This window comes from Apaloderma vittatum, unplaced genomic scaffold (genome assembly GCF_000703405.1).
Source record: "Apaloderma vittatum isolate BGI_N311 unplaced genomic scaffold, ASM70340v1 scaffold3506, whole genome shotgun sequence".
NCBI lineage: Eukaryota > Metazoa > Chordata > Aves > Trogoniformes > Trogonidae > Apaloderma > Apaloderma vittatum.
This window is the reverse complement of record NW_009719820.1, coordinates 38576-54446: the sequence shown is the minus strand read 5'-3', so window position 1 is coordinate 54446 and position 15871 is coordinate 38576. Positions and strand designations below refer to the sequence as shown.

General features: G+C 37.5%; 1 protein-coding gene across 1 annotated transcript in view; it reads left to right on the top strand.

The window, feature by feature from the left end:
- Positions 1–3338: 3338 nt before the first annotated feature.
- USP10 (ubiquitin specific peptidase 10) overlaps positions 3339–15871 on the top strand; it is a gene marked incomplete at its 5' end in the record, with an annotated part of 29743 nt that continues 17210 nt past the window's right edge. The window contains 3 exons of the mRNA XM_009870770.1: positions 3339–3407; positions 5853–5898; positions 10394–11419. Coding sequence (XP_009869072.1) covers positions 3339–3407; positions 5853–5898; positions 10394–11419 — 1141 coding nt within the window. The remainder of the gene's footprint in view (positions 3408–5852; positions 5899–10393; positions 11420–15871) is intronic.

The following is a 15871-nucleotide window of genomic DNA, read 5'->3' as shown; positions in this document are numbered from 1 at the left end:
GGTCTGAAACCCACTTTTTCCTTGGGGCTTGTACAGTGAAGTCTGAGTCTATTATCCACGACTGGGACCTTGAAGTACTGTGACGTACACCCAAGACTGATCCGGTGTTAGGGCAGATTGGAGTTTGGCATTTAAGGGAATCAGTTTGATGAAGTCCTAATAGCTATGTTTATTTGTTATGCAAGTGCACACCGAAAGAACATTTAAATAGTCAGAAACAGCTTTGGCAAAGTTTTAATATACAATAGTGTATCTCTGCTGTGCGTTTTAAATTTATTTATGGAGTGTGGGGTAAATTAATGGTGATCACAAGTAGCTTGTGTAGGTATTATGCAAATAATTTAATTGAACTTGGTTTTGGTTGTTCCAAGTATTAAATCTTATTTCTTAGTTTTGAAAGAAGCTAACTTTGAGGCTTTTGAAATTATATGGAATACTTGAGAGTGTACAGGCCAGGACCCCAAAAGCTCATACTGATAATGAGATTATTTCTTGCAAAAGTGTATTGCTTTTATCAAATCCTAGTGCTCGCTTCCTTAAAAATGCTTTTCAGTTTTTCTGCATTTCAGTTGCAGAAGAACCTTTTATATTTGAGTTAATGTTTCAGAGTAAGTACTAGAGTGCTGTCTTTCTGAAGCTGTTGCACAGCTAGAGCCAGTATTTTCTTAGACAGAGATAATTTGTATAGCGCCAGGCACACTGATTCCTTGAGATGTGGGCTGGACAGGGGAGGCAGGGAGCTGGTGCTGTCTTTCAAGTTGCTTGAAATGCGGTGGCTTCCCCCCCCCCCACCTCCCTTTTTGTGGAGAGTGTTACACTTGCCAAGTGATGTAATAGCTGGGTTCTTTTTTGCTTCAGCGAGTAGTTGTGCCTTAAAAAGGGTGGAAAATTCTGTTGTGCTTGCAGAAATCTGTTTCTTGAGAGGTGAGGGAGCCTGACTTGAGAGGCAGAGGACAGGAAGATCGGTTAAGTTGAGCAGGTTTAATATCGTCAGACACAGGGCATAAAAAGTTTATTTTGAAACAGTATTTTTCTCGGTTTATTATGCAGAGATCTTTTTACTGATTTGCTTATTGTTAAATAAAGCCTCATAAAATCAGATAAAATTTTATTTTCTTCAAGCCCAAATGGGATGAGGTTTTTTGTGCTTATATAGTCTGGATAGTATTAGTTTCTGGGTTAGATGTTGGTGAATTTTTAATGTACTGTTTTAAATTATGAAGAAACAGTTGCATAGACACAACATTTCCCCATGTGAATACATCATTATATAGTAAAAGAGTTCGATTAAGATGGTATTAATGATCACTTTGTTTAACTTTCATCTTGTGTTTCCTAAGAAAGAAGCACTTTCTTTTGCTTAGGAAGAAGTACCAGGCCTGTGATACCTTGGTTAAAAATGCCAGTAAATGAAAAGGCTGTGTTATTATATGGAGGAATTAGAGTTGGATTTATATAACTTTTAATAGTTAAGGTTATTGTTTTGCTTTGTTATACGACCGCATTAAAAATATCTCCTAAATACATAATTTAGTTATGATTCAGCAAGTGTTTTTCTTAGGCATGTTTTTGGGATATGATAAATTCTAGCTGGTATGTTACTGAATAAAAATGACATTGGGAGCACAAGCCAGCGCTAAGTCCTGTGCCAAGAACTGTGAAGCCATTCACTCAAGCGCAGTTTAGGGATCCTGTTCTGTTCAGGTGTTGTACTGACTCTGTTGGTAGTTAGCAGTTATGTGAATGTTTTTAAAGCATTAATTGTTTTCCTGTGCTTCAGATGTTTCTATCGCAGATGTTCCAGTTTATTTTGACTGTTAGAATTGTTTGTCGACTAAACTTGTTTATATTAAAATTTGTTTAAAAACACTGAAGGGCATTAACATGACTAAACCCTTTCCACGCGTAAAAGCGAGATACACTAAAATCACTTTTTGTATAAGAAAACTGGTTTCTAACTGCTGTGGAATTTAGCTTAAACTTCAGCTTTGGAATGTATCAATGTAGATGGCTATGAGTCATGCAAACAGCAATCACATGAGTTTTATTGGAATAAACCACTAAAGTCTAAAAAATATACTGTGATCAAGTTACTTTATATACAGTTTGTGGCAACAGGCTGTACTTCACTAGAGATAATTTTTCATACTTTAAGAACTTTTTTGTGTGGTTTAACTTCCAGTCTAGTCACTTGTATCGTAATACAGCCAAGCTAAAGATTTACCATGAATAAGACTTGAAACTGAAGCTGAAAAAGCTTTCCGTATGGAGGGCTAGGGGATAGCAAAAAATTGCCTGAAATAACTGTCGAAATACACTGAAGATGGATGCGAGTGCTCGGCCGTAAGGTACTGGGCCAAACTGACTTGCTTTTATCCATAGCCATAATGCGTGTGACTACTGACTCCTAACGTGAGTGTCCTTTTATATGCCAAGACTGTGTTATTAATGATATTTTCTAGTCCTCTTGTCGATTTTGTTGGTTTATTCAAGTCCTTTTTCATCTTCTTTCCGTCCCGGTACCTCTCTGCTGTCCTGAATGTTCAGATGCTACTCAGCTAACGACACCTGGGGGTTGGACGTTCCTAGAAGCTTCCAGGTGCTATGAAATGCCAACTCATCAGGCCTTTTTATTGGGGATGTTTTAATTTTCTGTATACTAAACGCAGTGTGGGATTTTGGAGTGGTTTTTTTGGCCTTGTTGGCCAAATAGAAGTATAGAGGCAAAATATCTAAAAGAATGCAGGAAGATGGTGTTGAGAAAAGATGTTTCATCTTAGGTTTGTTATGCAGAGTGTAAGGCACAGGGGTAACAAAATTCCTAAGAGCAGCTATACGAAAATAGATCTTATTTTAAATCTGTATATTTTTCTATACCTAGGAGGTTTCAGTTCTGTGCACATACACTTAATCTTGTGTAACTCATTATTAGGAGAACTCTGTAAAAGTAATTCATAGTTGGTTGATTTGGTGGTTTTTTTTGCTGTTGTGAAGGATAGGTATCTGTGCTGCTTTACAAGGGCTTATATGAACAGGTGCAACTTCTAACCTTACATATTGTTTTAAAACTGGTCACAGGATTAGCTGCAGTTTGTGCTGTGATTGCATCTAGTGGGAATTTTAAGGAAAATGTTGTATACAATTTTAGCACCTAAAGTACTTCACAAAGGGCTCGGGAAAGAATTAGCATGAGAGTTGGGATGCAAACAGGTGAGTTTCTGGCTCCTGATACGCAGGTCTTTTTGAATGTTAATATCTGAATAGATTTTATCATGAATTTTTTAATTTTATTGAATAAAATCCCTTCTTTAACAAAAGTCTTTCTCTTTTATTTTTAGTATATCTTTGGGGAGTTCAGCCCTGATGAATTTAATCAGTTCTTTCTGACTCCACGATGCTCTGTTGAGGTAAGATCTACTTTAAACAACTTATACAATTAACATTTTAAAGCTATGTCTATTTGTGTGTATTTGAAATACAGCAATCTAGTATTTGAATATAGCGATGAAGACATTCAAAACCCGCCTGGATGCGTTCTTATGCGATCTACTGTAGCTGATCTTGCTCTGGCGGGGGGGGCTGAACTAGATAATCTTTTGAGGTCCCTTCCAACCCCGAACATTCTGTGTGATTCTGTGTGTGTGATACTATTTTTTTTATCATTCTCTTAGCTTGCTACTTTACAAACTGAAGATACTGAACAGGACTCTTCTTTCCATGTATGTAGATGTTAAGTCAATTTTTAGAAATAAAAAATTAATTATTCCACCTTCTGAGTGTCATCTTTCAGAGCTGAAATAGCTGACATTGCAGTGGTAGGATGTCAAAAGTGATTTACCCTGCCCTGTTACCTCAGCTTACTGCTTTTTTCTTCTTTTTTTTTTTTGGAGGTGGATATAGAGAAAACTTTCTCAGCAGTGCTGTTGGTTGTGAGTTAGGTGGGCTTCTAAAGTCTTGAGAGCCTTTTGAAGCACAGGGATTCTTAATTTTTTCTGACAGGTGGAGCACTGCTAACCATCACAGCAATTCTTACGAGGAAGACTGTGAGGTCTGAGAAATGAATCAGTAATGAACTAATTACGGTGACAGAACCACAGAGTGCAAACAGTCTGTGTGTGTTTGAGTTCGTAACGTACTACAGATTTTAACGTAGATTCTTATTCTCTGCAGTTCTTGGTAGAGAGTGGAGAAACCGTTTTCTTTTGTAGGGGCCCTCATCTCAAGATTGGAAAAATAATTTAAGTCCATTTCCATGTTTTTCCTCCAAACATTTCAATTCAAACGTTTCAATCAGTCTTCTGTGCTCTATGCTAAGCATAAAGGAAACGAGCACTTCAGCTGTGCATTGGGAAATCCTTTTGTCCTGTGTTACAAATCTTGACAAGTGTTGTTAATGTGACTTAGTTTCCCATAATTTTTCAAGGGTAAGTATCGTACCCTGTTAAACTAACAGCAGTGCATGAAGGGAGTGGGGTGGGGTTGGGGGAGGTTTAGAAAGAAAGAGATAGCTTCTACTTGCCTTTAAGGGTAGCTTTGTATCTTCTCTAGTAGATGGATGGTAATAAAGAATAGATCTTCGGGTAATAGATCTTTCTTTTTATGTTATCACTATTTTTCCACCACATAGAGCAGCAGCGTGAGGTTTGCATCCTATGCAGTGTCACCTTAAGCGTGCTACGTCAGCTGTTGTAGCACACTGTGAAACGTGAAAATGTTACCTCTTGACTTCTCTAAAACTGTTCTCATAGAGTATGTTGAGCAAATGTGAACCTACAGCATTAGAACCAGTCTTACTTCATAACTGTCTCAAGTGTACCACTTACTGGTTAGCTATCAAAATAAAAAACTGTGTTGAGCAATGTTCCTGAAGTTTGTCCTTGATCTGGTTCACTTCAATGTTTTAATTATCTGGATGATGAAATAAAAAAATACGCTTATTAGTTTTACACTGTGCAGATAGTTCAGAGAAAAATGGTCTGAGAAAAATAGGATGAAATTCAAGAAGGACGAGACGGAGATTATTACACTGCAGTGGTGTTTGACATAAATTCCGTTGGGGTGGTGCCAGCGTCCCTTAAAGCCAGTGTCCTTCTGAAGTCCCTTACTGATAGACTGAGAGTGGACTGAGGGAAGGGGCTAGTTAAAGCTAAAAATTGTCTCTTTATTCCTAGTATTTTTAATACATGTTCTGCCAGATACCTGTTGACTGAAATGATTTAGATGACCCAGTTGTATGAAACAGGTTAACTCAAATCTCTGCTTTGCAAAGGTGCTGTTGATTAACCAGATATGTAAGGGACCAACAGGTGGACTACTTAATATTTTTTTATTATTATAATTTGTTACTTTTTGTTTTCTGAAGCCTTTTGAATAGGAGAAATAGAGGATTCTGTTTTTCTTATTCTGTTTCAGAACCGACCTTAGTTGAAACATTTCAGGGGCAACTCTATAGTTGAACCAAGTTGAGAATCAAAAGGTTTAGGTGTGACTTGCCTGTGCAAAACTTTTTCTCATCCTTTCATGGTAATTTGGTCTATATTTGGTCTCTGTTTAAAAAGAGGGTGTGTTCCTCCTTTTAAAACTGTGGCAAGTTACTGTCGATGAGGGAAGATCCTGATACTGTGAGGTGAATTGCTTGACAAGTTGATGAGCCTATGGTGTGTAACCACGATAATCTTTATCCTTCAGTAATTGTGATAATCTGCAAGGACACTCGAAGCATGAGTTCAAGACATATTATCAGAAAATCAAACCTTAATAGTGATACTATTCTTAAAGGATTGAAATGTTTCCAATGACACTAGTATCAAATGTTAATGGAGTTGCTTTGTTTCATTTCTTTTTTTGTACAGCTCCCCCCGTACAATGAAACAGTTTCATGTGGTATTAAGTCCACAGGTAAGTTTCACGATGGTAAGAAATCAACATATATTTTTTTTAGAACTTAAACGTTGTGACACTTCCCTTAGATTTCCTACAACTTCTCTTTAATCTTTAGAACTTGTTCAGCAGGTATATATGCATATATTTGGCAGATTGTTTCTTTAAACACCTTTATTGGGTGAGATCTGTGAGGAGATTGAAAATAACGTTTGTGAACCTAAGCTAGTTAGGGTGGACATGCTTACTCCTCCTTGATTGTGCTACCAGACAATCTTGATGTCTTGTTGAAATACTGCAGGATGTAGCTGTAAAAGTCTAGAGGGATATGAAGTTTGTTAGAGAACTGGCACTGACAAAATTAACAGTGTGACATTCGATTTGCCCTCCTGTGAGAGCTACAGCATGAATATTTTCTGGCAGGTACAACCTGAAGACAGCTCTGCAAGCAGTGCTCTCTTCAGTGTTCCTTCTGACTCTTGTTTCTGTCTGGCTCAGCTATTGTTCTGGAAAATACTTTTTATTTCCCCTTTTGATGAAAGTACGAATCCTGATTAAAAAACTCATTAGAGAGTTTCCTTTTTAAAGCTCTAGTGGTGACATCTATACTCTGTCTCAAATCATGGACCTTACAGCCTGGCCTTACATCATAATTAGGTAAAGTGGATAGTTAAGTAGGAGGTGCCATGTGACCATCACTCTAGATAGTTGAAACTGAACTTTCACAGTATTTTAGGTGGCAGGTAAATGAGCGTTTGGGTTTTTTCCCCTGAACCTGGGGAGAGCAAGGAAGCTGAGACGTCCCCAGATGCACAGGAGAATGATACAAATGACATCCAGATCTACTTCAAGATAATGCAGATGTCTGGCTGGACATTTCTCCAAAGTGCTTAAAAGGACCAAGATGCACATAAGTAATGTTTAAGAATAGCTGATCATTGTGCTTAGTGACTTGGACTTCGTGTAAACATAAATATGCTAGCCAGTCCTAAAGAAGGGCAAACAGGTCCGATTTGAAAGCAGATATGCAACGTATCTGAAAATTTGGTAGTTTTGGTACAAGAGCCATTTTAGGACCAGGAGTAGTTTTAAGTAGGAGTTTGAAAAGTTCCTGAAAAGGACCGTATGGTGTGATTGTCTGTTGCTGACGGTAGGGGCGTCTGATCGGATATTGCTTTGTCTAACTGTGGATTTAAGTTCTGTTCTTTAAGACTGAGATTTTAATGTTCACAAGCCATACAGAAAGTTAGTTTGTACAAATGTTTTTCAGATCATTCCTAGACCCTGAGAGAACCCCTCCCAGCCCTGAGATTAGGTAATGACAGCAATTTAGGTTTTGCCTGAAAAATGTCTTTAACAAGCTTGCACTGTACTGTGCATGCATTTTTATCACTGGGATGGCTGCATAAGAAGCTGTGGAAACTAAATTGGAATGCTGTGCTTATGCAGAATATTTATAGTTACAATAAGATATGACATATACTGACCATGTTGCCACTCCCCATAGTCTAATTTTTTACTATACCCGTCTTAAATACTTAACTTTATTACAGAATTAGATGATGTGTTAATACTTACTAGAAATAAACAAATTACAGCTGAAGCTCTAATATGCAGAACTTTGTTCAGACTAATTAGTACACGTATTCACAGCTTTTGCTATTGTCTGGGGAGCACCTCTTGATACTTGTCTCAATATGAGTGACATGTTGTTCCTGACAGATGTATCTGTTGCAGCCCGTGCAGGATGTTATAGCACTGCGAACTAGACTGAAACAAAGATGGCCGGAAGCAAAGTGAAAAGTCAAGTAGAAAAAATTACGTCTAATTTTTTTTCAAATTAACTTGTCACAATCTTATGGCAAATGAGCTTCTGCTAGTCATTCCTTAGACTAACTATACAGTAGCTACTGATATTTATTGTCCTAATCCTGCTGTAAGGTGTAAAATTTAATTAATTATCTGTAACTTCCTAATTTGTATGTTAAATGCTAGAATATCAGTCACGCTATTGGCAAGATTTTAGCCTATGATGTTTGTTACACTTCTGACTAAATTAGCATTGTGCCATAATTCTGAGAGATGTGTTTTGTTTTCTGCTCTCCGCTTTCCCTGAGTGGGCTCTTGTGATTGTCTAGTATACAATAAGCTGATAAATTCACCAAAACCAGAAAAAAACAACTTACTTGGATTATTTTATTTTTTGCTAGGTCAGCTTTCAGTAGCACAAGTGCTGCAAGCTTGCTGGAGAGTAGAATTGCAAGAGAGGAGTGCAGAAGTGAGAACTCTCACTTTCGGCTGTGGCAGACTTACTCACCCCTGAAGGGAAAACTGCATTCTTTGTTTCAAAGCAATTACTATTATTTTTTTTAACTGGGATTTTGGAAAAGAAGCAGAAGACCCAGATTAGTTGAAACTGCTAGGGAATTGAAATGTACCCAGTAATTCAGCGTGGCTGGAGGAATATTAGGTGTTACCTGTTGTTGCTTGTGCTTTTTTGCTGTTGTAACAATGGGTAAAGGACTAGCTCTTGACTCGTGCTTGAACTAACAAGTTGCTCCTTGAGCAGATGAACTAACAAGGAGTAGTTCTGGTTTAGATTTGTTGTGAATCCCTTAAAACCTCCTGCCCTGTGGCTGGATTCACAGTGTGTGTGTCCTGACAGGTCAGCACTGAGAGCCGGTTAGTGTTGCTGCTAAACCCCCCAGAGATCTCCCAGCCCTTCCCTCTTCCCTGGATATCTGGCAGCAGCTTTCCACCTCCCCACCTCTAGGCTGATGATTATTATTATTTTTTTTTTTTTTTTTTTTTTTTTTTTTTTTAGAAGAAACTTGAGCTTTCTTTTCTGGTTGGTGATCGCTAGCCAGTGATTGCAGAAGTCGTTGATGAATGGTGGATTGACGGACACAGTGTTATAAAATGCTTTGTCATGGGTGTAGGAGAGAGGTGAAGATCAGGCTCTTGTTAACATGATTTATAGAAGCCATATGTGTATAAAGAGGGTGGGTTTTTTTAATAGTTTCCTTTAGTCTGACAGCAAGATTGAAATTGTAATGTGAAATGTGTTTACTTGTCATTTACTTAGGTTAATAGATCAAAGCAGAACACCAGTTAACTTCTATATTCTATGTATCTTTGTTCCTTAATTCATAATAAACTGTATTGCTTGCATAGGTCAGACCTCAGCACCCGCTGAATGTTTGTTACTCTTCATTAGATATTAGAAATATGAACCCTGTAAAATCTTGTTTCTTTCCCTTTTTAAATGCTAAAATTTTGTCTGCAGACATTTATAGAGTTTCAGAACAGTCATACATATTGCAAATTGCACAAAATGTTTAAAGTTTAGTGGTGTATCCACTTACATTCCTTTGGAAATAACATCTAGTCATGTTTGGTGCTCTATAACAGTCTTAAAAATTTGGAAAGTGTTTTTTAGCCCCCATCTTTGAGGAAACAGGAAATATTAAAAATAATGTCTTTGTAACAGTAGCATACATATTACAGAAAGACCTACAAAACTTTAGGTACTAAAATGAGAGTTTACCTTTAACATTCCTGGGACTCAGTTTCATTAATCTTATCTCTTTATTTGTTAGTTTTGGAAAAAGTTGTAACTGAAGTGTTAATTAGCATGCATGCAATTATAACACTAATGAAGTTCCACGAAATTGCAGTACTTTGTGGCAGACAGTATTTTGTGGTACTGCAGCGTGCCTTCAGAATAATTCATAGTATTTCTTTAAGGAGCAGCTCGAATTTCCAAGGTAAATAAGTAAATAACCCAAGAAAAAAGAAAACAGGAAAAAACCCCAACAATTCAGTTCATAAATTTTTCAGACCTGCTTGTATGTGCAAGTTGAACACTGACATATGTTGAGGCACATCTGTGGTATTTCTTGTTGTAAAATCATAGTCATATATTCTCATGGAGGAATAAATTCAAATGTGATGAAACTAAGTGACTTATTGATGAACCTAGAGTTTCAGAAGTTGTAGTTGCAGTGTTTCCATACAAGTAGTGAAAATATTTTTCAGTTATGAAGGATTATGGTAAAACTTGACACACCATGAAAACAAAACCAAACCCCCCAAAACCCGAACTCCACGTGTGCAAATTATTTTTAGAAGTTAAACAGGTAAAGCCTGGATTTTATAATTGTCAGTGAAAGAGACTGGCTTTAGAAATGTGGAGTTAAATATTGCACCGTATTTTATATGCAATTATCCAGTAATTAATGCAGAATATTGCTAAAGTCATTGGGCTTTAATGGTTTTTCTTAATAAGTGAATTTAATAGGTGTTATTGGCACCTGAATCATACCCTGTTATCTTTAAGAAGACGATGTTTTGACATAGTCTTCAGGGTTGAGATTGAGAGTAAGAATTATTTTTGTTTGAGGGAATGTAGTTTGTTTTCTGAACTGCAGGAAAGTGGGGGGTTTATTTCTTATCTTGTAGCTTTTTGATTAGATGTCATTCTCTTAACTGAGGTTTGCTTTCTCTTGTCCAGGGGAAGAGTATCAGAGAATTGAATTTGGTGTTAATGAAGTTATCGAGACACAGTCATCTGTACTAAATAACACCGACTACAGTATTTCAAGTACTCTGAATCCTCAGGCTCCAGAATTCATTCTCAGTTGCGCGCCTGCTCAGAAAACACCTGATGATGCCCTCAGTGAAACAAACTACAACTCCATTGACTGCCAGTTCACTGATCCAACCCTCGCTTTGGACAGCGGTTCTAATGCGGAAAACGATGGCTTGGCTGGAGGCCTTGGGCAAAGGGAGCGTAAAAAGAAGAAAAAAAGACCCCCCGGATACTACAGTTACTTGGATGATGTCAATGATGGCATCAGTCCCACGGAAGCTCTTGTGAATGGCCACGCAAATTCGTCAGGACTGAACAGCATAAGCACGGAGGATACGGAACTGACGGGAGACGTGCCCTCCCTGGCCACACCGAGGACTTGCAACAGCCCGGACAACTCTGTGGACTTCATTAACGAAGCTGTCTCTGATGATTCTGTTTCTAGCGCACTAGACAGTACCAGGACTGCAGGGCAGCCTGAGGTATGCCGTGTTACTAATTCTGAACAGTTTTGCATCCCCGCAGAGACTGGCAGAGATAGCCCTTTAAGGACAGCTGTTGTACAGTCTTATGCCGGTACTGATACTACTGAAAATCTTGGCGTTCCTAATGGACAAACACTTGAATCCTCTGGGGAGGACACAGCTGCCAATGGGGTAGAATTGCACACTGTGGAAAGCACTGACTCAGACCAAGCTAAGCCTGAGGAAGCTTCACCTACTACTGAGGCAACAGTCCCGGTTGCAGGATCAGTCCCTGTTAATCAGCCTGCGAAATCGTGGGCTAGTCTTTTTCACAATTCCAAGCCCTCTGCTTCCACATCTGTGGTCTATGTTGAGACTAAGTATACCCCTCCTGCCACATCTACTCTGGTCCCTGAAAAACAGGTTGAAGTCAAAGAGGGACCTGTTCCAGTTTCAGAGGATCCTGTAGCCATAAAGATTGCAGGTATAGTTAATACACACGAGTGGATGTTACACTGGAAGGGTATTAACTCTGCTTGTAAACAGGAGCGTGCCATATCCGTAGAGAAGATAACTTGGTTAATGTTCGTAAGATGACTGTTCAAACAGTGCTGTGAAGGATGTAATTTAAATTAAGCTAGTTTTATATCCCCAGAGTTCATATTCCGAAGAGGTGTTACCGTGTCATATCCCAGATGCAGTAGAACTATTGCTGTTTATCGAACAGTATGTTTAAGTGACCTGTGATTTTAAATAGATGGGTTGCATTCAGTTGTGTGCTGTTGTAATAGGGAGAATACGTTTAAAAAGTCTGTTTTGGAAAGGGTGTGTTATATTATCCAGTATTTACACTCTTGCAATGCATTCCGTTACAAGAAGAGAAGAATTTTAATGTGTTTGTGCCAAAGCAGCTGAAATTGCTGGACACCTACCATAGCTTAAGTGTAACATCTAACTAAGTCTTACTTCAGAAATACTAGTTCAGGAAGTGGTTTTTGTATTTGTTGATTTGAGAGGTCTGTCATTCAAATTTTGAAGCATTTTCCTTAACCATTGTAAACAATATAATTTTATTCAAAAATAAGGGTAGCTATTGCCTGTTGAAGAATAGCTGTAAGAAACTGTCCAGCGGGTCCATCAGGAAAGGCAATGCTGATATAAAAGCTTTGAGTGTTTAGAAATCCTAGAATGTGCGTGACACTGGTTTTGCAGATTCTGTCAGAAAACACGAAGAAAAATTGAAACAAGCATTGAAACAAAAGTAATTATTTCAGATCTGTGAAATAGTCTGTGCTACAAGTTAGTTTACACATATGATGGTGTTTTGTGTGTGACAGCTTCAAATGAGCTTCAAGTTTTCTACTCTAACCAGAAGCTGACCTGGAGATTGCTGTTCCGAATACCCAGAAGTATATACTTGCTCTCATCCCCCTCGTTATCAGTAACTAATTACTTAAAGTTGTCTTTTGAGAGGAGAGCTGTCAGAATGATTTATATTTCTCTTTATTTTTCACTTAGGTGTCACAAGCACAGTTGACTGTAGTAAAAAAAATAAATGTGCAAGCAGGTGATTGTGCTTTGTATGAGCCCATACACGTGGAGTATGTTGTAGTCTTAAATTAAAACTTAAGCTATCCTTTGGTAATGAATTTTAAACTTAAAACTATCTTGTGACAACTGTAAAACTAGGACTGCCTGCTGTAAATGAAAAAGTTGTTGGTTTTTTTTTTTCTCTTGTCCAAGTTGCTTCAGATTTAACTTTCTAGACTTCTGCTGGTTCTTTACTATTTTTTGCCACCAGGTGGGAGCAGAGCTTTTTATTTCATCTTTAATGTATTAAAATAGCAACAAATTTTTTGTACTATTTCCTTTTATACCTTTGCTATTAGCTAGCTGTTTTTGCAGAGGTACAATCTCAGTATAGGTCCTTTTCCTGTGAAAAGGAATTAATCTTCTTGTTGTAGCTGATTTAGGTGGGAGTTAGATTGCTGCAATTCCTGTACTTCAGGTGCTAGTGATTTCAATACAAAACATTTACATGAAGAACTGAGTGCCATGTTAGCAGTGCCTGTGGAAAAAGGTGACTTTCTTCTTTCTTTCTTTTTTTGTTTCTTTTTTTTTTGTTCTCTGTCCTATTTGGAAAATCGGTACGTTAGTGCTTTGAGGATACACCCACGCTCAAAAAATGTGTTTCAGTTTGCAGTTTCAAGCGAGCTCATTTGCTCTGTTCTGTGCGTATTTCAGCTCTGCCTAGGTTGCCATCGTCGGGTAAGGGTCTGTAGCAACCCTGTCTGGTTTGCGTAGGTACCTGCAGACTTGATTGTTTCCTGTGGGACTGAGTTGCGATCCTGTCGTTGGATTTGCTGGCAATTCACCAGTTTCAACTCAGACCAGCAGGAACGGGGTTTTTTGACAAGTATCATAAGTAAAAGTTAGATCTAAAGTATTTTGAGTTTAGGAAGCAAAATTGACAAATCTTCTGACTTAATGTTCGATCTCTGAAACCCTTCTGTACAGTTTTTCATTTAGAACACATGCTCAGGACACAAGAAAATAAGTTACTTTTCCAAGAAGAAATTGCTGGTTTGTACCTTAATTTCACCAGTTACTACAAGGGCGATTAATGATTCACAGGAACCTTGAAGATAGTTTAATGCTATTCTATTCAACCTGAAAAGATCTATTGTTTCTTAGGTCTTAAGTTTTAAAGAAAGGTACACAAGATAAAGAGATGAAGATCAGGACTAGAGAATAGACAGATGAATTTCGTGTTAATCTTGATGCGGAAACAATACCAGAGTTAATTTTAGCAAGTGGCTGAGGTGTGTGGTGAGAAGCTTTACTGGCAACACTAGTGAAGAAGTTAAAAGAACTTGTGAAGCAAACTGTGTGCAAAAAACTGTGGCAAAACTGAAGGCAGGTAACATCAGAGCGTTGGAGAAGTACAGGTACAGCACTTGCATATCTGGAAAGGGATGAGCGTACTAGTTATACACCTTAACATAACTTAGGTGCTAGGACAAACATTTTCAAAATTTGTTTGTAAGGGGTTATGGTAGTGTTATAAATGGTTCGTATTTGTAAAATATGGGCCTCGCCACTTTTCAGTTACCATCCTCTAATGCATAACCTAGTGACAGTTAATAATGCCTTATATAATATTTTAAGCAGGCTTGAGAAATAAGTGTTGGGAAAAGTAGCCGTTCTCCAAGTAGTCTTTTCATTGTTTTCAATAAGTTTAGGAGAAGTTTCAATGGGAGAATCTAAAAATATTTTTTGAATCGTTTTTTTTGCAGTGTTTCATTATGGATGATGGAGTTAACTGCTCATAAAATTTGTTTACAGCAGGCAGATTTTTCACATAAATTAAACGTTTAAGATCTGACTAAATTGGGAATGATTTTAAATTGGAACGAGGGGAATCCAGTAGATGCAGGTCTGGAATGATACACCAGAAGAGATATTGAATGCAAGCGTGCAGTACAAGAAGCCAATGGTTGGTAGTAGTATTAGAGACTGAAGGGACCTGGAAGTTCTAGAGAGTTGCTAAGTGTCCGTAGTAAAGCTGAAGAAGACAAAGTTGGTTTTTGTAGTGTGTGCGTCAATACCGATTCACATGAAAAAATTGAAGATAACTGTAAATCTACTTTTGCTATTGAGGACTTGATGGAAATGCCAGTCTTTGGGCATTACTTCTCAAGGAAGATATAATAGTGCTGCAGCAAAACCAAGTAAAATTTGAAGGCCATGCTCTTTTGGCAAACATGGAAGGTTTGGATTTATTTTGTCTAACATGAGATGGTTGGAGTGATCATACATTTAACTTCAAATACATAAAGAAGATGACAATTCACTGGTCTCCCAGGACCGCAGTAAACAAGACTAAGATTACTTAGTTGAATTTGAAACAAAAGGGTTTCAGTGTTAGATAGTAGAAAAGTTACTTTTATTACTTCAGGAGTTTAGCCTGTTATACTATCAAACCGCATTCTTGCAGAAATTGATTTTGCGTAGGGTTATCAAGTGGTGCTGTCCTGGCACCTTTTCACCATCATCCAGATTCAAAGAAGAATCGAAGTGCTGTGCATGATGTGTTCTGAATCGTGATCTCAAGCTAAATGCTGAATTACTATCTTGTGACACATGTCTATTCAGCATGGACATCATATCCACACGGCTTCTTTTTAGTTAAACTTTGGCCTTACATTGATTAGAGAATTACTGTTTGTGTTTGGGGCGGGGTTTTTTATTTAGTTGGTTGCTTTATTTTTTTTAATCCAGCAGGTATTCATGATAATGCCATCCAGTGAATGAACTTTAGCAAAATGTTTTCTGCTTACCGGCAGAAATTACTTAGCCTGGCAATGTTGTTCTAGGTGTGTTTTCAAATCAAGGCCATATTTCAAATGTCAGTATCCATCAAAGAGAATGTGTATTATTTCTGGTTAGTGATGTGTGCTTTAAAACAAGTTTTGAAATTTTAAGGTTTTCTCGTGGTTGACAAATGTATTTTTCTTCTGATACTCTTGTAAAATTTTTTGTAGTTATTGTTCAAATGTTAGATGTGAGATTAAAACATGGTATTGAATGTCATTGCTGTACACAAAAATAATTATGTTGCAAGAAACAAAACTTACTGCAATTGTTCTAGACGTTGTTTACCAAAACAGTTTTATCACCACAAGAGGATGCTAAAGGTCCTGGTAATATTTATATTTAGTATGACACGAAATTGAGGAAAGCAACAGTTAACATAAAAAGTTACTGATGGATATTATAAAAATACATTTTCATTATTTTTATCCTAATCTTCAACAGTGCTTAGTTATACTAACAGAAAGACTGTGTGGGTGCACAGCACATTTCAGATGTTGTTGCTTTAACAATATATTCTGAAATGCTTGAGCATTAATAATTTAATAACGGATATATTTCA